Here is a 25,031-nt window from a genome sequence, read left to right as displayed (position 1 = left end):
CAAATCCAGAAGTTTTATATCCTATTTACTGGAAATAGAACTTCTCTAATGAATTTGTTGACAGCCATCCTTGATCAAATAACTTGACAGTGAATGACAAGTTCTTAGGGGGGGAAAAGTGTAATTTATGTGAAAAAAATTAACATATTTTGAATGAGGCTGAAAATTCACTCATCCCTTCTCTGTTTACTCACCAGTAGCGAGTGAATTTCTGGGGCCCTGGATTAAAATATGATAAATTTGTGATCTTGTTCCATTAGGATGTTCCCAGGTTCATTTTTTGCATGTTTGTGTGGACATTTGCTCTACAGATTGACAAGATTAGAAGAAGATATCCATTTTTATTTGTTGTATTACATGAAAGGCCTTATATTTTTTATGATTCCTGAAATATAAATATCTGATCCTAGCTGTGTATTAAAATTTTTACCTATGTGTGGAGATTATGTGTTGGGACAGTGTAGAGAAAGTCTGAGAATTTATTATAGAAAGCATTCTTGGAGTTATCATCTGAAGTCTCAGTGGGTGCATATGCGGGTTATTGTTGCTTTTGGGTTTGAGCTTAAAGTTATTTAAGAAATTTAAGATAGATTAGATGTGATTATAGATCTTTTTGTTGACCAGGATTCTGATTCCTCCATTGCTAGATTTTTCTGCTGATGTATAGATGAGAGTCCATTTTTTGCAATTTGATGCAAATTTGCAATTCCATTCAAAATCAGTTTTCCACCTGTAATCTTGGATACCGACTTCATCAAGGTTTGTTGACTCTACTGTGGTGCGAAGTTTGTACCCTCTAGAAATTTGCCAGATTTCTAGAGGATACAAACTAAAAAATAAAAAAAAAATCCACATATCGAGTGATTGGCCCTGACATGCTTCACCAGCCACATTAGCCTACTGGAAGTACAGCATTTCCTGGGGGCGGGGGAACACCACCTGGGAGATTAGACTTGGATACCCCCCCTTCCCCTCCCCCACAAGTTTGTTTACCCTTGGATAAAGGATTAAACAAGAATATAATTTCTTGGCATCTTTATATCAGCCACATACTAATCATTGGCTATTATTCAACTGATTCTTGAAACATATTTAAAATATTTTACATTTGTATATCTTATATTCTCTAGAAAAGTTTTGTGCCACATTAATTGTTACTTTTTTTTTTCTTTTAGTGGTTTCGTGTTGTGCGACATGCTGTCATAAATTCAGTTATCACACTTCTCTGGTTGTTCGGTCTTGTGCATTGTGGACCTCTAAGAACAATTTTACTTATAGAGCATAAAGATTTAGTTGTTATTAGTGGGGCAGGTGCTTTATTTACTGGTACTGGAGGCCATTCCAAGGTGAGAAATTTTAGAGAAATCTTGCCATGTTATCTGTGTGTGTGTGTGTGTGTGTGTGTATGCTGTTATCTAACAAGTATTGGGACATATAGATGAACAAGGGTAGAAAGATGCATATATATAAATTTTTAAAAAAATCAGCTAATGCCTTTTATTCCTTTATAGGGAGTAGGCAAGACCATTTTAGTCCTGTCTAATTTTTTTTGGAGACTGTGAGGGCGGATCAATGTCCACTGATAACTAATCAGAGATAGCTGACCCAAGACTATCACTAATTTAAGTGGCCTGCATTAAAGAGATGGCTCAACAATTGCCTCCATCTCATAGTACCTAACCCTAAACACAACATTAATGTCTGAAATAGTGTGGGTTCTGTGGTCGATTTTCTTGAATTTATGGGTTGAAAACCCAAGTTTTCACGTGAAAAAAACCCACTTGCCCATGCCAGAGATTGACTGACTTGGGAACTGGTAGAGGAAAAAAAAAGGCTTAGGAAAAGTTCCTCTAGTTGGCAACCAAAATCGAACTGGCAGTGCTCTTTCTTCAGGAGGTTTAGTGTGGAGGAGTGCAAACACTACTCCTTGTCTATGGATATTCTTTCTTTAAAGGTTACATGGTGGTCAGCATTCATAGTGAAGAATTTATGAAAACAAAAACACACATGTTGGAGTAATTACTTTACTTATAATTATGAAAATAACACTCGATGTTTCAACCTCTTTATTGGAATCATCATCAGGAAAACATACATATGCACAGGACATAATCTATATGACACATATCTATATGTGCAGATATAGTTTATAGCTACACAAAAGAAAGATAAATCTAAATGCTTTAATCGTTTACCCTAGCCTAACTTCTGGCGAAAAAAAATTAAAGTATATATAAAAATATAAATTAATTAAAAAATAAAATAAATTTTTTATACATATCAGTATAATAGCATTGTCATCATATGTTATGCTTTCATGCAGGCCTGCACATTTTACTGTATAAGCTTCCGTAACTGATAATCCCGCAGAATAGGGTGGTTGCTCCTTATTCCCAATAGCATCCCATGTGTGTTGAAGCGTGTGTTCACAGGGCCGGTTTGCCTGCTTTGTGGGAGGAAAAACCCCAGTATAAACTGGGGGAAAAAACCCTGCTGCCTGTACCCAAGACCGGCTAACTTGGCTGTGGCTGAGGAAGATCCTCGAGCTCCTCATGTCTCTGATGGGATTTGAACCTACGACACTCCTTCCCCAGGCATATGGTTACGAAGCGCACAGCCACTAGGCTAACCGTGTGGACATAATAGCGTACAGGTGATAAAAGAAAAAAACATCTGTAAATAAATAAAAATAATGTTTTGTAGTGGAACTACATTAAACACGTGTCAACATGTTATTTATTTTCACGGTATTGATGACAACACAGAATGATAAGAAAATAATATTTATTTTAACTTAATATATAAACTTTTATATTAACTTAATTTCTGGTATTATATCCAGCATCTTCAAAGCACAAAAACAGTTTGTCACAGTATGCAAAACAACAACAATTTGGTATAACAGTTTAATAGTTTAAAAAAAAAAAATGTAATGGACAACATAAGGAACTAAAGTCCTAATTAGGTGCCATGTGTGTTGGAAAAAGAGAGAAAACAAATATTAATTAGATCTTAAAATTGACTGTCTCCCACATTTTTGGTAAATTTATGCAGCCAGACTTGTTGAGGTTTGAAGCATGTTTTTGAAATCAACATACTCCAAACCTCAACAAGTATGACTGTTTACATTTACCAAAAATATGGGAGAGAGTCATTTTAAGATCTAATTAATATTTGTTTTCTCTCTTTTTTCAACAGAGATGGTGTCTAATTAGGACTTCAGTCCCTCATGTTGTGCATTACATTTTTTTTTTTAAACTAGTCCCACTGCTATACCAAATTGTTATTGTTTTGCATACTGTGACAAACTGTTTTTGTGCTCTTAAGATGTTGCATATAATATCAGTGAAATATCAGGAAATAAGTTAATAAATATTATTTTCTTATCATTCTGTGTTATCAATACAGTGAAAATACTGTGTTGTCATAAATAACATGTACTGTGAACACACAAGCCTTTCCATGTGTTACACTTCTTAACAGTCCTTTTATATTAAGATTTTTTTACACTGAGGTTCTGGCATCATGTTCTGGATATTATATAGGTTGCAGATGGGTCTTCCAGATTCTTGCTATCACTAACCCATATTACTGACCCATCATTCTTGTTTAGATTTGCATAACATTTCAGCATCTTACAAAGCTTCCTTGAACTTTCTTTCAAACCAGGTTTTGGTGTGATGTAGAAACTCAGTGCCTTTCCAGTTGATTCTGTAACATGTTTGATGTCCGTGGTCTGACAGGCCTGTTTTATCATAGTGAAAAAATTTAAGGTGCCATTTGTTTCTCTTTTCTTATTGGGATGGTGTGCCCTGTTTCCCCTATGTAGGATAGGTTGCAGGTGCCCTGAATTTTGTAAACCCTTGATTGGGCAAAGTAGGGAAAGCGATCTTTGGTTGAGCTGAGTATACTTTTTCATTTTGCAGGAAGTTTGAAGGTTGCTTTAATGTTGTATTTCTGTTGTGTTCTATCTATTTTTTTCCAATATTACCCTAATGCATGTATAGCTATGGTATTATTGTGATGGATCTTGTGAACTGTTTTTTGTTGTAGCCATTTTTTATAAACATTTGGCTAATAATTTCATATTTTTTGTTCAGCCTGTTGATTGTAGTAAATTGTTAGTAAATTGCTGATGACCCCTAATTTTTGTGTTGGATGGTGATATGAATTTTTACATATGTATTGGCCTGTGTGTGTAGGTTTGCAGTAGACTGTGAATGAAAGGCCACCTGAGGGAAGACGTGTGACAAGTGTGTCTAGATACACATTAAATACATTCCTAAGCTACCTGAACAAACAACAACACAAATGTATCCAATTTACCATCGAGATATAATTCTCTTCCTTTTCTTGAAACAGTTGTCAGAACATGCCTGTCAGACCATGCACTTCAAACATGACACAGAATCTCACTGTACCAAAACCTTGTGTGAAAGAAAGTTCAAGGAAGTTTGTGAGATGGTGAAACATGTGAATCTAAACAAGAATGATGGATTAGTAATACCAAGAATCTGGAGGACCCATTTGCAACCTATATAGTATCCAGAACATGATTGCAGAACCCAACGTAAATGAAAACCTTAATATAAGAGGACTAGAGATGTGTTTAATGTAATTCTGCTATAAAATTTTATTTTTATTTAAATATAAAGAGCTAATAAGCTTCATTTCAGCGATATAAACATTATTTAAATTAAGGGGATATTAAATCCCACATTGTTTTAAAACCGAATAAGAAATTCAAAGATTGGAATCAGAGAGTTTCATGCCGAATAGTGAAAACTATAAAATATCGGCGATCACTAGCGTGAGCTAATGCAAGTGACCCTAGTACGTAGTACAATACCGGACAACTCGTAGCAAAGGCGGTAAAGTTCTGATCGCTATTCTTAGGTATTTTCCTTTGCTACGAGTTGTCCGGTATTGTACTACGTACTAGGGTCACTTGCATTAGCTCACACTAGTGATCGCCGATACTTTATAGTTTTTACTATATTCGGCATGAAACTCTCTGATTCCAATCTTTGAGTTTCTTATTCGGTTTTAAAACAATGTGGGATTTAATATCCCCTTAATTTAAATAATTTTTATTTATTTAGAGATTTTTTTTAATCATCTGTATATTATTATACTGATATGTATAAAAAAAAATATTTTATTTTATTTTGTTAATTAATTTATATTGTTGTATATATTTTATTTATTATTATTTTTTCACCAGAGATCAGGCTAGGATAAACGATTAACAAAGTGTTTAGATTTAAATTATTTTTGTGTAGTGTCATGTAGCTTGTGTTCTGTGTATACATAGAACATTTCCTGATGATCACCTTGATATGGAGGTCGAAACATCGAGTGTTATTTTCATAATTATAAGTAAAGTAATTACTCCAACATGTATGATTTTGTCTCCATAAATTTTCAATATGAAGTCTATGATAGGATTAGACAATTTTAAGGAAGATAAATTGGAAAGGACCCATGTTCGAGATTACAGTAAATGCTCACTATAGCAAACACCTGGAGAGTAGGGATGCAGTTCCATATACTGCAAGGTTCACTGTAGTGAATTTAACCATTTTGCTGCTAAGCCTGAGTTATTTCAATCAGTTTAAAAATTCTGTTCTTGCTGAGTTCAATTCTTGAGCACATTTTTGTATTTAAAAAATCTCTGCCAGAACAACTTTTAAGCTTGCTTGAATTTTGTGGGCATGTGGAGACATTTGCTATGAATATAATTTTAATCTGAAGCACCTCTCTGTCTTTATCTGCTTGCTAGCAAAAATAATATTTGCACTTTTGCCTATGGCAGAAGAAATTTTCCAGCTATTGTGTCACATAGTCACTGTCTTCTCGGGGATAGTAATAAGGTATTAAAATTACATGAAATTATCAGAAAAGAGAGGCAGTTAGACCAGTTAGCCAATAATGAAGTCCGATCATGAAAGATACCATAAAAATAACACGAGCAGTTGCCAGGTCAGATATAATGAACAGTACTACTGAATCTTTGTGAGAGGACTTTGAATACAAAAAACTTTCGTTTTCAAATCCTGCATATAACAGTTCTAAATTCACACACTGCATGAAGTAAATTCGGGAAAAAACATATTCGAAGATTTTCTGCTGACTCATAAGAAAAATAGACAAATTTTTCAAATCTTCCATATGCCAAGAGCAACCACCAAAATGGGATGTGCATCACCTAGTGACCCCAGACAGTTCCCAACATGGATTCTTCCGAATCTAATTTAATACTGCTGATGAGCTAAAAAAAAAAATCATAAGGTATTGTGATATGTATTGTCTTAAAACCTTATTTGAAGAGAAGAAAATTAGAGAGAGTGGTGGGGGGGGGTAAGGGACAGATACATCTTTAACACGTTCGCTGCCAACTACGAGTATACTCGTAGTGGGTAAACCTGCTTCACAAGCCAGCTACGAGTATACTCGTATGACGCTTACCGCCGGGAACGAGATTATTGTAGTGACCTTGAAGAAGTGAAAATCCTTGGCTTGTGGGGCTAGCATCAAAACTGTGTATTCTCATAGACCGCATATGCTCTGTACAAGCCAACTACGAGTATACTCGTAGGACGTTTACCTCCGGTAACGAGATTATCGTACTGATCTAGAAGAAGTAAAACTGCTCAGCGTAGGGGAATAGACCATGCCATAGTAGCGTGGCAGCGAACGTGTTAACAAATGTTGGGCATTCCCAGTTTTGTTAAATATCATATGATTGCTAATTTTTGAAAGTATGACAGAGGGTGATACAGAATGTTTAGTATTATATAACAATACTAAATAACGATTTTCAATTAAATCATAATTTGATTGGAAAAAAATAGCCAAAAGTTATGTGATTGTTTAAATTATAAAAGAAAATAATTCAGCAAGAGAAGATTTATAAGTGATATATTATCAGCAGTGAAAGGGTTAAGTAAAAGAAATAAAGCAGTATTGTCCAAACTACACCTATACAGATCTAGACTTCATCAGTAAAGTATGCACATGAATATGTTGAAAATCATAGACTATGAAAACACCATCCAATTGACATCACGAGCTGAGGTACACAAAATCATCATCAAACTTAAGACAACGCCCAGATGGGATTTCTAACAAAATCATCCAATGCCTGTCACACAAAGCTGTAATGTGTATTGTTGTTATTATTAATGCAATATTAAGATATCACTTTCATCCAGTATGATCGAAAGGAGCACAGCCCCCCCCCCCCAATATGCCCATTTGACCTACTCTCCTGTAGATCAAATGGGCAATACTTGGCTATTTTTCCTGATGTGTCCAGGAAAAATAGCCAAGACAATAATACTAACAAGTCTGCAGAAAGTTACTAAAGAATTGAATTTCATCCCTGATGAGCAGTTTGGATTCCAGCAGAACCACTTCACTGGATAACAAGTTCTCAGTCAGAGAAATATCAGTGTAAAATAGTGTTTTTCAAACTGCAGGTCACAACTTGTTAGTGGATTGTGAATTAAGTTTAGCGGATCAGGAACAGTTTTTTATGAAATAGAAAATATCAGTGTACTACCACACAGATTTCGTATCATTAACATGTTCATGCTGGATTTGATGATATATTATGTCCCTTTCAAATTGAGAGGGTGCATTTTTACTGTTTTAAATATATATATGACGTGCTATTTTTACTAAATAGCTTAAGGAAATTACAACGTATACTAGGATATACATTAAAATAAATTTTAATACACTTCCAATATTTCGGCAACTTCACGTTACCATTTTCATAGGAACTTAAAAACAAGACACATGCACGCAAGCACAACAAACAGTAAATGAGGACGAAGCAGGAAGCTATCCTTTCTCCTAAAAGTCCTGATGGTGCCCCCTAGTGGCCAATGTTGGAATTCTTGGGCGATTGGGCTGAAGGTCTTCTGATGTAGATTTCCCAAATTTGGGGCATTTTCATGCAACCAAATTTGTTGAGGTTTGGATTGTTTCTTACGGCTGATTCCATGAAAAGCCTTTTGTATTTGAATTTATTACGGTGTATTATCGTGGCTTTCTTCCACCGTATTCTATGGCTGGTGTCCAGCACATGGTCTGCAAGACCAGAGTGGCTGTATTGGTGAAACCTGATGTAGTCCTTGTGTTCTGAAATGTCCTAATGTGTCCTGATGGTGCCCTCTAGAGGGCACCATCAGGACTTTTAGGAGAAAGAATAGCTTCCTGCTTCATCCTCATTTACTGTTTGTTGTGCTTGCCTGCACGTGTCTTGTTTTTAAGTTCCTATGAAAATGACAACGTGACATTGCCGAAATATTGGAAGTGTATTAAAATTTATTTTAATGTATATCCTAGTATACGTTGTAATTTCCTTAAGTTATTTACTAAAAATGCATAAACCAACGTCTAAGCTTTTCCATGAGAAATATGACATTCTAGTTTGAGCGTTTCAGATTAAATTTTATTTGTAAAATTAGTATTGGTGAATTATGTTAATAAAACAGAAAATCTCAAATGCAATTCTGATTTTTATGTTTGATTTTGCAGATGTGAACACAATGTATTTAGTTAATTACTATGTTTAGCACTACTATAAAACTAGGGGAGTTGTTTTTCATTATGTAGGGTCATTTTCATTCCAGATGTCTCCAGTTTATTCTAATTATCCTTACATATAGTAAGGATAATTAGTATAAACTAATTGTACTATACAAGGACATTTTTATTCCAGTCTTCTGAAAGAATGTCATAGTGAGCAAATCTGTTTATTACTGTGAATAAAAATGAATTCTATGCTTTATGTCAAGTACAATGCCCCACATCCATTGCATTAAATAAAATATCTCCTAACTTCTGTTTTTATGTCTTTTTTCTGTGTTCTATTTAAATGTGAATAAAATATTTTATACGAATTTTGTTATGTTTTTGTTTTTACTTTATTATATGTAATGATGGCATATATTGTTTTATGAAACTTTTGTTTTGGTTTAGTATATATCATTGTTAATTTCCTGATCTGTACCCTCAAGGGATGTTCAGGCTGCTATGACAGTACTATATGATTAAGTTTGCGTAATTACTCCTATCCACAACTTCCCCCAAATTAGTCTATTGCATATCAGTAGTCCAGTATTGTCGTATCTAACATTTTGTGCTTCTCAAGCACTTCTGACTGAATCAATCTACCTAGACCTTGGTCTTCCTCTGGATTTCTTTCCTGCCATTTTGGTATCAAACACTTATCTGACTAACCTTTCCTTGCCCATTCTATTTAAGTGGCCAATACCACCTTAGATTAGCTCTGCTTACACATTTTCTATCATTAATGCTGTTAATAACAGAAGGACTTCTGTTATACAGTTGCATTGATTTGGAAGTATCATATTTCTACAGACTAAAAACACATGACTCATTAACATGGTGTAATGTGCCTTGCCCATGGGAGTGTCCATTGACTTCTTTCCAAGCAGTGTGTGTATCAGGGGCAAATATTCCAGGTGTGTGCGGTGCTCATCCACGAAATATCAGTATTACCGATATTATATTTTTGCATTTATTTCCATTAAAGACCCCTAATTCTCTCCTGGCTTCATGTAATTCCTAAAATTAAACACAATATACTAATGCTTTATGAATCCAGAAGTTGAGATACCAGGCAGAAGCAATAGCGAGGTCATCTTTACCTATAGGAGTTGCCAAAAGGTGTGCCACCTTTTTGTTAAATTACTCTGGATTTAGTGAAAGATGTTGAAAGTTTATTTTTCACTTGGTTAGACTGTAATAAATTTAGTTTAATCCTTTATCCCAGGCCTGAAGATATTTTCAGGCACAAACTTTGTTTGCTCACACTTGGATAAATGATTAAACTAAATTTATTATAGTCTAACCAAGTGAAAAATAAACTTTTGATCTCTTCCATATTTTTCCACATTTTCTCTGTCTCTGGCTCAGAAGCCCTAGTCGTTTCCCTTGAATGATGTAGTTGTGTGTGTGTATATATGTGTACATAAATACACACACACACACACTAAACTAGCAATTTTGGGAGTGAGCTGATTTTAGAGATAGTGCAATACCAGGGCAGCTCATGACAAAGTGTGGAGAATCTTCAATCTCAGCTTAATATCTGGTGCAATTCCTTTTGAAGTCTAATATAAACTGATATATAATAAGTGTGTGTGCGTGCGTGCTTGGTCATGATGTCAAATTTATTTCACGTCATGACCTAGCATTTCACATCATAAATTGAAAAAAAAATTCAGTTTATAGAAATGTTGACTGTTGGGAAATGTTTGAGATTTGTTGTTGTTTTTTTGTTTGTGCTAAATATAGAAGTCAAAGAAACTTTCAGTTTTAATAAAATCTATAAAAAAAAGTCTGAGACAAAATAAAATCTAATTAATCCTTAAATGTTGATATAAATCTACTCTTAGTAAATTATTGAAAATTACTTCACTGTGCACATCTTTTAAGGTGTATTTTTTTGTTTATTTCTTATATCTATACTACTTTGATAACATTTGTATTCTATTGGTTAATATACTTAAATATGAAGTTATGAATAGCTAATAGTTATTCTTGCATGTAATTCATAATTGGATCACAATTATTTTCCAAATTCACAAATTCCGAAGGTATTCCCTTGTACATGAGTTCCCTTTCTAGCAATATTTCTGATATAAGCCAACTTGTTGCAGTTGGTTTGTTTCTAACTTTATTTGATTCATACCGACTTGTTTAGAAAATAATGCTTGATTAACTGTTTTTAATTCATCAGTATATAATTCACTTTATTAGGTTTTGAAATTAAAGTATGGTTTCATTCTTATGAAGCACAAAGGTGCTTCATAAGAATGAAACACTTCATATACTTGCTAGTTTATCCATTTTTGTTGGTAGATTTGTCTCCCAGGAAACCAGAAATTTACATTAAATTTTGCTGAAGTTAATGTAAATTTAGTGAAATTTATTCGTAAATTTAGCAAAGTTTACAATCTAAAGCACATTAATTCACTTATTGTATGGGGGGGGGGGGGTGAATGAATGGTTGGTCTAGTATTGGCAATATGGTTCTGGCTCATTGTAATTGAGGTTTACATTCAGAAATAAACATCTTCATTAGTTGAAATTGTTAATAAAAATCAATAAAATATATGTGATTATTTAGTAGAAATGTAAATACTGAGCTAACAAATTTTATGCAATTATAGGGGGGAAAATGTATTCCTGATCAAGAAATATTTTAAGTTGAAAGATGAATATTAAAAATGGAATTATTATTATTTACAATTATTTTATACCTGATGGAGTTTCATATTTCCTTATGAAGTTGACTTCCACAGAATGAATTAATATAATATTTATTTGAATGTCAAAACAATGCTTAACTGTAAACATGATTGTTTTCTTTTGTCGTTTGTGTCAAAATTTATAACATACTTTCATTTTGATTACTGCAGTTTAACTATGCCATTTAGAAAGACTGAATTCCATCTGTTATATATAACTATATATCTTAGACAAATTATTCTAAAATGAATCCTTGTGCTCTAAAGGAAAGAACAGGATGTAGTGAGGAAAAAAAAAAACAGTAATGGTAGTAAAATTAAAATAGAGCCCTGTAGACCTTACTTCTCACATTTATCTTACTACATATCTCACTTCCTTACACAACTTACTAGCATCTATCAGCAAACCAACAATTATATCCAGTCTTCCAATTGACTAATTCATCCATACTTTTAGTTTCAGTATTAATTTTCTATCAAATTAACCTTTTGTAAAATCTAGAAAAATCATGTAAGTATATTCTATGTGTAGTATGAAATGTGGCTAGGTTGATGAAGCAAGACTTCCATTTAACAAGCCAATGCTGCTCTTCTGATCTATGCAAAGATTCCTATTCTCATCATGTTAAAGATACCAAGCAATTTTAAACCTGGTTTTACTCCATTTTTCCCAAGTGAGCAAACAGACAAAATGTCAAGTTTGCACCTGCAATTGATGCAAGACTAGCTGATCCCACAGGTAGTGCAAGACCAAGGCAACTCGTGGTAAAGGTGGAGCAAGCTCTGATCACTAATCTTAATATTTACCCTTAATGCCAAAACACATCTCCAAGAAGGGGATGTATGATGTTTTGTATTAAAGGCAAGGGGCCACTACCCAGACCGGTTTCGACCTTTATTGAGGTCGAATGGGAGTTCATGCCTTTCATCACTGGCCTCTTTAGATTTAATAAAGTTGTGCTGAGAGTCAGCCTGATAGTGAGAGAGGAGGAGAAAGATAGAGTGGATAGTAGTAGATAGTTAAAAGAGGCCTCAGTCGATCTACTTGGCCTGACTTAAATGCCTGCACCAAGCAGATCTCCGACATTATCTCCCTCCTTCCTTTCTTTTCAGCTTTCCTCGGTCAGTCACCTCTTCAGATGGCTGCCCGAGGAAAGCAGGGAAAAACAAATGAAAGAAGCAACACATGAAAAAGGAAACTGATAAATAACATTAAAACGTACATATAACAATTTGTAAGACAGAACCAAAGAAATAAGAAACTAGGTGAATTTCGGAATTTCAAACTGAATGATCAGAAGTGGGGGGGTGGGGGGGGGGGGGGGTGGGGGGGGGGGGGGGTGGGGGGGGGGGGGGGTGGGGGGGGGGGGGGGTGGGGGGGGGGGGGGGTGGGGGGGGGGGGGGGTGGGGGGGGGGGGGGGTGGGGGGGGGGGGGGGTGGGGGGGGGGGGGGGTGGGGGGGGGGGGGGGTGGGGGGGGGGGGGGGTGGGGGGGGGGGGGGGTGGGGGGGGGGGGGGGTGGGGGGGGGGGGGGGTGGGGGGGGGGGGGGGTGGGGGGGGGGGGGGGTGGGGGGGGGGGGGGGTGGGGGGGGGGGGGGGTGGGGGGGGGGGGGGGTGGGGGGGGGGGGGGGTGGGGGGGGGGGGGGGTGGGGGGGGGGGGGGGTGGGGGGGGGGGGGGGTGGGGGGGGGGGGGGGTGGGGGGGGGGGGGGGTGGGGGGGGGGGGGGGTGGGGGGGGGGGGGGGTGGGGGGGGGGGGGGGTGGGGGGGGGGGGGGGTGGGGGGGGGGGGGGGTGGGGGGGGGGGACAATATCAACTGCATAAAGCAAGGAATTAAGCTTGATATCTCTGATTCTGATATCAGGATCAGAATTTAATGCCACTTTCTTTCATATTGTAATCCATATAGATGAAGAATAAGAGTGGAAAGAGTATACGCTCCTATCTTACACTTAATTTTATATGAGCCTATCTTCCTGCATTTCCATCAACTCTAACTTACAACTTTTGACAAGTCAAATATAGACAGTGTACTGATTTGTATAATATTCCATTTATCCCATATAGTGTTTTGAAAACCTTTTCTCTACACACCTTGTGATATGCCTTTTCTAGACCTACAAAACTTGTTACAAATCCTTGTTTTACTTAATGGTATAATTCTCACTAAGAAAAAAAAGACACATTTATTAAGCTTACTAATTTTCTACCCAGCATCATCAGAGCACAATGATAACTAAACCAAATACACAGCACTAAACCAAATAATTGTAGAAACAAATTCAAATCTTAAATGACACCTAATGTCCTTACATGGCTTCCTTTATGGGTCAGATAACTACAAAGTTAATTTAGAGAATTCTGGACATTAAAATAATTAATGCAACCATACATGTATGGTTGCATTAATTTACCAAAGATCTGGGAGACTATCTATGGGTCAGATAACTACAAAGTTAATTTAGAGAAGTCTGGCTATTAGTTTTTAAAATGATAGTTCAACCATACATGTATGGTTGCATTAATTATTTTAATGTCCAGAATTCTCTAAATTAACTTTGTAGTTATCTGACCGATAGAGGAAGCCATGTAAGGCATTAGGTATCATTTAAGATATGAATTGTTTTTACAATTACTTGGTTTAGTGCTGTGTGTGCCTATCACAGTTATTATTGTGCTCTGATGATGCTGAGTAGAAAACGAGTGAAATATTAGTGAGTTTAATAAATGTAATTTTCTCTCTTGGTGTTGGTTATACTATTAAACATTATTATGATTAATCTGTTGATATTCTTCTTAAATTGCTGGAGGTTTCAGTCCTTTGGAAATGCTTCATGAGGGGAGGCTGTTCCACAGAATTATGATGGATGAAACGAAAGATGACTGGAAGTAGCAGGTTCAGTGAATATGCAGTTCGACTGTAAAGGGATGTTGAGTTTCTCTTAATGTTGATCAGATTTGGGATTTATACAGAGTGAGTAACTGGTGAGAAATACTGTCCTGAGTGGAAAAGGATGTCAAAAATTTTGGAAGCTAGTGAGGCTATAGATCTTATAGGATTATGCCAGGAAATGTTGTTAATATTAAGAGTCAGTCCAAGAAGAGAGAGAGAGAGATTTGGTCTTGCTTGTTGAGCTGAGCATTAACAAAAGTAAGGGGAGAAGATCTGAGGTCTTTTTTTACAAGACTAGTAAAACTGTGTTTTGAAATCTATGAAGTTGACTTGGTTGTTTTCTCACAAATCAAAGATGCTATGGAGATCAGTGTTCAGGGCACTTATTACAGATGATCTTGAAGCTGGAGATGGTTGAGCACTGCAAGGCTTGTATGAGTAGGACAAGTGGAGAATGCCATTATGAGCAAAACTATAAATAGGATTTGCATTCAATGAAAGAAAGTCATTTATAGAAATCAGGAAAAGAGTGGTAAAATGACAGAACCATGAGGGACATCTGCATTAACAAGAAAATCTGAAGATATAACACCATCTACCATTGCACATAGGGATTGATCTGAGAGACAACAAGCAATCTAGTTACACAAGGACAAAAGCAGTCCATACGATACTCATTTTTTGAGAATTACTCCAAAAGTCTAGAATATCATCATCTTCAGCTTTCAGCCATCTATATCATCTCTGATTCCTTTCACAGTACTCTTTCTTCCATATCTAAGCTTTTCCAGTAGCTTCCAGAAATTTTGCCACCTTCCTGATGTGTATGTTCTATATTCTTACAAAAGTCTTCCTATGACTTTTGTTTAGCTACTTTTTACCTATAGCTTAGTTCTCTTACATTTTTCACTGAATTCTTTTAGGCATCTGCCAGCTTATTTGCTAGGAATTTGTTGTATACTTTCAGTATGGTTTCTTCTTTCCAGAAAAAAGAAATCATACTGAATAATCTAATTTTTTTTCTTGAATAATATTTGTATAGTTGAATGTATTGTTTACCTCTAAAGTGGATCAACTTTATTTCTTTTTAAAATTTTCTTACATTTTGTTCTTTTCAGTGTGATATTCATTTCTATCCTACTTAAAACTAAGTGATGATCACTTCCAATTTCAAGCATTCCCTCAGAAATATGTCAAAATATTACTACTCAAATAAAATACAATTTTGTCTTATTTAATTTTATTATGAATTATTTTTCTTTTTTTATATTTTATTTTATTTTATCAAATTATTTTTATATATTGTGTGTATGTGAATTTTAAAGTGTTCGTGATGTTCATAAAAATTTGCTTTAATTTTGGATTATAATTTATCACATGCGACTTTGGAGGTTATTTATTTTTTGATTTTATGTAAATTCCACTCAAAAAGGAGTTGTAAACCTATATTTAATCCCATGGGTTGGGTAAGGGGATTAGATAATCCTGAAATCCTATTTTAGAGACTCGATGGGGAATATTTTCAATCCGCTTCAGGCATCCAATAAGTAGGGCAGTTTTTTCACAATTGGCAACAATAATTGTCTACCATATTCACAAATGTCCATGCCTGCAGTGAGATTCAAACCTGCAACTTATCAGCAGAGTAGAAGTGCTAATTAGCTTGGCTAACCTTCCTGACCTGTTATTAGCAATTATTCATGTTATTAATTATTAGCCTACAATTAGGAATGTATATGTCAGAATAAAGAATATTTATTAGAAATACTTTTTAGGAATACAGTATATGTTTTTGTATGCTTCAGAATAAAACTTTGAAAATGTCTTGCAAATTTTAAATATTTACAACAAATTAATATATATATATATATGCTCTTTATCAGTTTAGAGGTGCTGTGTGCTTTTTGATTGGAGTATTGGCACTTTTATTTCTTGACCATGATGATGGTGAAGTAGTTCCAACAGAACACCGTATCCTTTGTATTGTTCATAACTTTCCAAGTACCATATTATCATGTTTTCTTGATAAAGTATGGTTTACTTTTGATTTATAAAAATTCAATTTTATGCCCAGTGTTATTTTTGTATTTTTATTTAATTTCAGCTGTTCAGGTAAGGCTTTTAAATACCATGTGTTAGTACTTCTACCATAGGCAGATCATGAATTAGATTTGGGCACCTGTATGCATTATCGATCTCTTTCTCTCTCTCTCTTGCTTGCCTGCATATATTTTGAGAAACATATACAGGAGAGAGAGAGATCTGTGTATATACTCAATGGACAAAACATTAGAGATATGGGTGATGGGAAGAGATTTGGGAAGTTGACACTAGCATTTCCCCCACTTCTACAGAGTGAAACAAATGTACCCAAACCAAACACAGACAGTGAGTAGGCAGATATCGGGGCTTCCTAACAATGTATTGTAATCAACGAACATGAGTAAATGTGGTGATCTTGGTGACTTTGAATGTGGACATATTATTCGCATAAGACAGATAGGTCATTATGTCACCCAAGTGGTAAGAAACATAGGGTTCTTGAGGGCAACTGTATCAAAGATCTACCATGATATACGTCAGGCACTGGTACATCAACAGATGTACTAGTGCCTGGTGAGAAGTGGTGGCCAAGAACAAGCCATTGATGACCTGAGTCGACATAGACTGTCCAAGCTTCTTACAGATTAACTACAGGGTAGTGGTGGCACAAATCAATTGTTGGAAGTCCAAGCAGTGTCAGCGAGCAAATGGTACTGCATACCGTGGGCTACGAGAACTGACGCCCTAATTGTGTACCACTGTTTAGAGTTTGTCATTGAGCATTGTGCCTCGCCGAATGTCAGGACCATCAAAACTAGATCTCTTCAGAGTGGTCTAATGAATCTCATTATCAGTTGTACTGAGCTGATGGCAGGGTATGGATGTGGCATTGACATCATGAGACCATTGTCCCATCATGCCAAGTTAGCTCTGTTCAAGGAGGTGGTGGTGGCTCTGTGATGGTTAAGGGAGCTTTCTCATATGACACATTAGGTCCCTTAGTGTGTATCGAGAGGTTGTTAAATGCTGCAAACTACCAGAATGTACTGACTGATCACCTACACACTTTCATAGCTTATCCTGCAGCAGATGGTCTGTTTCAGCAGGACAATGCACCCACCCACTTGGCCACAACCATCCAGGTATGGCTCAAGGAACAGTGGCTCCCAAGGTCCCCAGATTTAAATCCAATTGAATCTTTCTAGGATGCTGTAAAGTAAGATGTCAGATCCATGTATCTGGGACTGACATCGAAGGTGCAGTTGTGGACTATGTTGCAACAAGAATGGCTGGAATTACCTCCTGTATCTGGTGATTTCAATGCCTTGGAGAGTACAGGCTGTTATTCGTGTCCACGTGGAAAAAGAGGGTTCCCCTCTTTTTCCACGTGGTTTACCTTGGCTGATTATTTTTTCCAGGCAGTTGTCTTGTTCTCTGCACATGTGTCCAAAATATTGTGCAATTCTCTTGTCAGTTATGTTTGTCAGTCTTGTGTGGATATTTAGTTCTAGGATACTTTTGTTCATTCGTTTTTCTTTTCAAGACGCTCTTAACAGTCTTCTCCAGCACCAGAGCTCAAATGCCTTAATTCTTTTTCTGTCATTGTCCAAGACTCAGAAGCATATAGGGGAAAAAAAATAAAAAAACTAAGGTTCTACAAGCTTAATTTTGATCTTTTTGGAGATATGCCTGTCTTTCAAGATCTTAGTTAAATCAGTCATCGCTTTCTTAGCTAGTGCTATTCTTCTTCTTATCTCTTTTTTACATCCATCTTTTTTTTTTTTTTGTTATTATTTCTCCAAGGTAGTTGAAATTGCCGACAATTTCAATTCCTTCTATATCTATCTCTTCTGCATTGTTTAAAATCATTATTTTGGTTTTATCTTTATTATTTAAACCATTGCTTAACTTTTCCCATTCTAATTGATTTAGGATGGATTTTAATTCCTGTTCGTTTGTGACTACTGCGTATCGTAGGTTAGTGATTGTTCGGCTGCCTATTTTAATGCCTCCATTTCATTTCTCTACAGATCTTTTCATTATAGTTTTGCTGTCAAGGTTGAATAGTAATGGTGAGAGTGTGCATTCTTGTCTTTATCCTTTTTCAAATTGGAATGCAGGGGACATTGAGTTTTCAGTTCTTACTATTGTTTGATTTCCTTGAAATGAGTTCTTTATGAGAGTTACTAGATGGTTTGGTATTCCCTATTCTTGCATGATATCCCATAAAATATCCCATCTCATACAGTCAAAGGCCTTGAAGTAATCTATAAAGCATAGATAAAGGCTTCAGTTGAATTCCCTTGCTTTTTCGATTATTTGTCTGATCTTAGATATATGATCTCTAGTTACTTGACCTTTTCTGAATCCTACTTGTTCTTCTGAGATTTGATGGCCTATGAAAGTTTGTAATCTTTCCTTGATAATGTGTAGTAAAATCTTGCTAGTATGTGAGATAAGGGCAATGATGCATTACAGGGTGTTCGGGATAAATTTGACAGTTTCGTAAGGAAAAAGAAAATCTTCTTTGTATCTATTAAATTTAATGAATTGACAAAAAAACATTACAGGCAGAGTTAATTACAATACTATCAACAAGATTTACTCAAAATAACCACCATTAGCATCGATCACAGCTTCAATTCTGCTTCGGAACCTCGAACAAGCTGATGCTACAGTCTCCCTGGGAAGGGCCGCAAAAACTGTTTTAATTTTATCCATTAACTGGGCTTTTGTATTACTGGAAGTGCGATTGGTGTCTTTTTCAACTGCGCCCCATACAAAATAATCCATGGGGTTAAGGTCTGGGGAGTTTGGAGGCCAAACATTTGGACTGGTGAAGTCGTAGAAATTTTCAGACAACCATTTTTGACTTTTCCCAGAGGTGTGGCAAGGGGCCGAATCCTGCTGCCATACATACGGCCTACCATTGGCTACCCTTGTTATCCAGGGCTTGACTACAGTTAGCAACTCCACGAACAAAGCCCGAATTCCAATGCCAGGGTTCTTCAACACCTGTTCCTGCAGATTTGCGAGGAATTCTGCTGTACGAACGCAATCAGATCGTCTGCTAGGGATCTTTCTTCTTGCTACATCCTCGTAGTCACCATTGCAAGTCTCTAGTTCATGCCTGATTGTTTTTACTGTATTCAGGGAGCATTGGGCAGCAGTCGTAATATCCTTATTTTGATGGCGGGCACGAATCATCATGATACAAGTTATTCTCTTCCATGATTCAGGTGGGTTCCAGCTATCCATCCTTTCTGACATCTTGTATATGAATGAAGAAGGGTCCAAACTTTTAAATGAAGAGAAGTGTGTGTTAATACATGTAACTTACGGAAAAATATAATTAATTATAAATATGTCAAATTTATCCCGAACACCCTGTAATTTTCACATATGTTGTAATTGTCTTCATATTATGTCTAGTTTTCCAGGTTGCAGGAGTCCTCTAACATTTCATTGAAGCTCTTTCTGAGAGTTTTTTTATGATTATCTGATTAGTGATTTTTTCGGCTGGGAGTGTCATTGGTCTTGTCGACATCATTATTCCCCCGCCTAGTCAAATTTGGTTTTTGTTGCACATTTCTTTCCTCTCCATGCTTCGAGGTACTGCCTTGGGCAGACAGCTGCCCCTCTATTATAAGTCTGCATCATCATTATCATGAAGGTTATCCTTGGATAATAGTAGAGTGGTTTCCTGTTGCCTTCTCTACCACAGTGTCATGGCTACAGAGATGAACAATTTGTCATTGCACATGGTTATCCTGTTGTAGCCATGTCAATCCTCTGGATCTCTGCCTCCAAGATGTACTGAACTCTCTTTGCATCATCAACAAATAGCTGTATGTTGCATGTCAAATCCTTCCCAATGTCATTAATGTACAGATTGAATAACAGTGGACCAAGGACTGATCCTTGAGGCATGCCACTGGTTATCTTGAAACTTTCAGATTCACACCCCTATATAAAACTTTTTAAATCCAAAAGTATCATGGTGTATCCATTCCCCTTGCCTAGTTCAATGGTAGCATTGTTATAGAATGTGAGCAACTTGCTAAAACATGACCTTCCTTTAGTAAACCCATGTTGCTCATTGCAAAGCAGAGATTCACTGTCAACCCATTTCTGAATGCAAGCTCTGACCGATTTTCCAAGATCTTCACTACCACTCCTGAGATGCTGATTAGTGGATAGTTGGATACACCGGTCTTTGCACCACCCTTGTGCAATGTACCATACATTCTTTCCACTCCTGCAGAATCTTCCCTGTTCTGAGACTCAAATTACTTAGCCTGGTCAAGGGAATAGCCAGTTCAGCTGAACACTCTTTTAGCATCTGTGCTGATATCCCTTCAGTTCCTATTGCAGAATTCTTATTCAGTTTGTGCAACAGCTCTAGTACTTCCTCCTCATCCAAATGTGTTTCCTCATATGGTGAATTTTTATGAATCTCTTGCTTAATTAGATTATGCATCCATTTCACTCCTGCTCTTTCTTCAAAGTCTAGGGACACATTCTGATATTGCAAAATTTAAATATTTTTTAAATACTTCCCATGCACTGTCGATATTCTTTCCATCCAACAATTGATACCATGGTACAGATCCCAGCACACTCCTCAGGTGGTCATAATTTCCTGCTTTATAGTTCAGCATGTAACAACCTTTTCACGTCACCTTTTCTGAATGGAGCAGTCATAAAGAACTGCATGATCTGTTACTAACCGGAGTATAGAATAGTTACATCTTTAACGGAAACTCCTTTGATACTATTATCAGATATAACACTCTTTGACCACAAGTTCCTTCTGTCATATGTTGCTTGAGGAAGTGGTCTTGAAACAGCTCAATAAATTCAATTTCATTCTTCTCATGTGATTTCACAGTTTACTCTTTTCACACCCATTGTATTTATTTGGTGATGCAGTTCTTCATCACTAGCAACCTATCCACCAGGTCTGAAACAACACCCCACTATGTATTTAATCTTGTTAGACTTCACCTCACACCACACCAGATGACTTCAAACTCACTGTTACATGAAAAACTATTACTGGTATTGCAGTTAGTTATAGGTCTCAACTGTAACTGGATTCAGGTCATCTGATATCATTAGCAGCATGCCTCCTCCCCTATCCTGTCTATTCTTCCAAAAAAGACTATACTCTTTGTACTCGATACTAGTTAGTATGTCTGTTTCTGATAGCCAGGTCTCACTAATGCCTACAATCTGAGGTCCTAATATATTAACTACCTGTTTCTGATTCTCCTAGCATTCGTGTATAGACAATAAATTATCTGTATACGCTTTTGTATATACTTGTCTATGGTCTGCATGACACATTGCAACAACTTGCAGATCCCTGTTCTTATCTAGTTCCTTACTTATACAGACATCTTTATACATACTTGATAGGTCTGAATTGGATAGACACGGAATCATTTTCTCTTCATAATCATTTTGATAATAATAACCAATCCCATCATTAACACAGTTACCTAACATTGTTACTCTTACACACAGATTCTCATGATTCCTCTCATTAGAATTCAGTTTCCCTGGCTCTTTGTGTTATGTCTCATATCAGTTAATAATTTTTCAAGACTTATGACGAATGCATTCAAGTGTGGGCAGTCCCTCTTATACAAATCCAATATTCCCTCAAATTCATTCCACATATCGAAAAACTCACATCCATTCCTTCTACATAGCCTATGCATTGAATCGTTTGCCATCATAACCCTTCATAATTCATTTCTATAAGATCTAGGTAATATACCAGCAATATTTTTGTTTCTCACTCTACATATGCTCATATGTTCTTTCTTGTGGTTATATCAATTGCTTTAATATCATTTTTGTTCTAGGTATTTATCAGAACTTTCCATCCCTCCTCTCATTTTTCATATCCTTTCTCATACTATATATAGTGTAACGTATAAAGTCTAATGTGCGTTATTGTAATGAAATGCTGTTAGCCTATATTGTAAGCCTGTTTGGTTACCATGCTTTTGTAATATCTTTATTCTAATTAGCAGTGTGCTAATTAGAATAAAGAATAAAAATTAGAATAAACATTTCTTACTTATTCTACTGTGTACTATGTTTATCCACCTTTTACATTTACTAGTCGTATGCCTATGAAAATTTATTTGTTGAGACTGTGCCACCAGTATTTCTATATCGGCATAAGACTTAGTAATATGTCCGGTAGATCTCTCTCACTTACTAGCATAAATTCCTTCAATAAAGTTTACATAAACAGTCGTGGTTTTTAAGTACTCAAACTATGCTATTAATGCCTTAGTTGTTTCCCACTCACAGATCAGAGTTTATTTAGGAACAGTGCATTGTAAAAAAAAATGATCAGGCAGCACTCTATTGACATATAATTAAAACATATTTATTTACATTAATAACAAAGTACATTAATTGAACGATAGGGAGTTTACTCTCTCTACCTATCCGTTAGATTTTTAGTATAAAGAAACAAGCTTTCCCTTTTCAATACTAAATGACTATACAATGTAATTACTCGATTACTTCTCTGCTTTTTAAATCAAATTATTGAAACTAATTTACTCACAAAGAGGTTAGCTAGCTATGCCAAGTTATCTCACAAATTATGTTCCAATAAATAACAAATCAGAGGACTTTCTTATAGGCACTTATTACTATTTCTTATCAGTCCATCTATAACGTATCTACTAGATTACAAAAGGAATGTACAACAAAAGATGGAACAAACTTACAGAGGTTCTGTGTCATACACTCATCCAAATGTCCTGCATTAAAGTACCTATACATTTTCTTTCATCTTGAGCCTTAGGCTTCCGTCTGGAGAGGCTTTCTTCAGGGGACATTTCGTCGGGATATTGGCAGGCTTTGGACTGCAATTTTCTGGTACTCGAAAGGTCCTGCAAGAGGTTTCAGCATACAGGCTTGAAGATCGCTTTGTGGCTTTTAGCTTCAGTTCCCTCCCATGGCAAAAGGACATCCGACCGACACTGCCTCGGGTATTTACATCTGCTGTTCTCCCGTCATTCCCATTCTTCTCCTCTGGCGTGGGTTCGCCGTAATGTCCAGTCTTCTGAATCCTACTTCAGGAACTTCAGCCTTTAACTGCCTACTCCCTGGTTCTCTGCCGCACCTGATGTTTGGTTCAGTCCCTTTTTATTTCACGTTCTCTGGGACCTTGCAAGAAGGGTTGTAACCCCCGAAGAATTTGGCACGACTCTTTGATCTTCTGTTAAGACCGACCCTTTCTTTCTTCTCCTCCATGCACTCTTTTAATCCTATCTTGTCAGGCAGCAGAAACTTGTCTGAAACTTGCCAAGCTCTTTGACACTAACCTTTGAAGGTGTTTATATGCAGAGCTCACAAACAACTTTCTCATATACTTAAATCGTAAACAACTTTCTTGTGTCCTTATACATAGCTAGTATACAAAGTTCCGGTGGCAAAGCATTGTCTTTGTTTTGTACATTCTAGAAATTTCTGTTAAAGCAGTAAGTACAGTCAATTCCCATAGGGTTATTTACATTATATTTAGCTTAAAATATATAGAGACATACAAGATTATTTTTGTAACAATCTCATGAGATTTGACCTCTGTAAAAATCGATGTAAAGTGCTTTGGTATTTCCAAGCTACATCGAGTTTTACAATAGTATGGAAGAAGGATATGAAAGGACTGTTTGAAAGAAGTTAAGAGTGGGAAAGTGAAGTAAGTTAGTATATTACCTAGATATGATAATAAGGAGTTAAGAAGGCTATGATGGTGAATAATCGATGTGTAGGCTATATAGAAAGAATGGAGAGTTTTTTGGATGTGTCGAGTGAGTATGGAAAAAGAAGGGATTTATGTGAAGGATAGACTCCACTTGAATGCATCGGGTATCTGCTGAAATGATTTATTTTACTATTATTTTTCTAATAAAATAAAATCATGATGGGAGGAATGGTGAGAATGTGTAAGAGCAGCATACAACTGTATATGAATATGCTTAATAATGGAGGTGAGATGAAAGGATGATTGTGTGTTCATCCGGTTCTGAATTATTAAATTTGTATAAGGATTTTTGTATAAGTGAAGCATTAAATATGAACAGGAATCTGAACATTATCTAACTGCATTATGTAGACTACAGGAGAGGATACAAAATTAGTATGGAAGTAACTTACGTCTGTACACAAATGCCAGGCCTATAAGGAACAGAGGGGTTGAGTTTGTTGCCTTAGTGAATATGTTGTGGCCTCAGATTATTGGCATTATTGAGGCATGGTCCTCAGAAGCTAATGTACTAACTGGTATTGTGTGAAGGATACAGTGTTTTTAGGAAGGATAAGACAAGATAGGATAGGTGGGGGTTGTGATGCTAATGATACTGGATGGTTTGAGTTCAGTTATGGTGGATAGCTATGATTACAGTATTAGTAACAGTTTTTCCATTGTAGCAGTGAGTTTGAAGCTATTTGATGTGAAGTGGAGCCTGAGAAGATTAAATACATGGCGGGATGCTTCTAGACCTAATGGATTAGCTGATAGTGATAATGAAATTCATTGTCAAATTAAGCTAATAGGTCCTAAATGATTAACCATCATGGGTGACTTTAATTATCCAAACATTGATTGGGTAGCAGTGAAAAAGAATGAAGCTAAATTTATTGAGCTCTTGCATGGCAACTTCCTTAAAAACGTTCTTAAAACAAGCGAGAAGAATCTCACTTGGTTTAATCTTCTAAAGAAGATTCTCAGTAACACCAGTTATGTCCGAATGGCATATGAATGAATGAGAGGATGTAC

General features: G+C 36.3%; 1 protein-coding gene across 3 annotated transcripts in view; it reads left to right on the top strand.

Annotated features, from left to right (window-relative positions):
- LOC150107746 (proton-coupled zinc antiporter SLC30A5-like) overlaps positions 1–25,031 on the top strand; it is a 271,156-nt gene that overhangs the window by 64,196 nt on the left and 181,929 nt on the right. For all 3 annotated transcript variants that reach the window (XM_090391508.1, XM_090391507.1, XM_090391506.1), the window contains 2 exons: positions 1,176–1,346; positions 16,060–16,147. In XM_090391508.1, coding sequence (XP_090247634.1) covers positions 1,176–1,346; positions 16,060–16,147 — 259 coding nt within the window. The remainder of the gene's footprint in view (positions 1–1,175; positions 1,347–16,059; positions 16,148–25,031) is intronic.

This window comes from Typopeltis vanoorti, chromosome 4, assembly GCF_054136105.1.
Source record: "Typopeltis vanoorti isolate ZY-2024b chromosome 4, IOZ_Tvanoo_1.0, whole genome shotgun sequence".
Lineage (NCBI taxonomy): Eukaryota > Metazoa > Arthropoda > Arachnida > Uropygi > Thelyphonidae > Typopeltis > Typopeltis vanoorti.
This window is presented reverse-complemented; position numbering and strand designations above follow the sequence as displayed.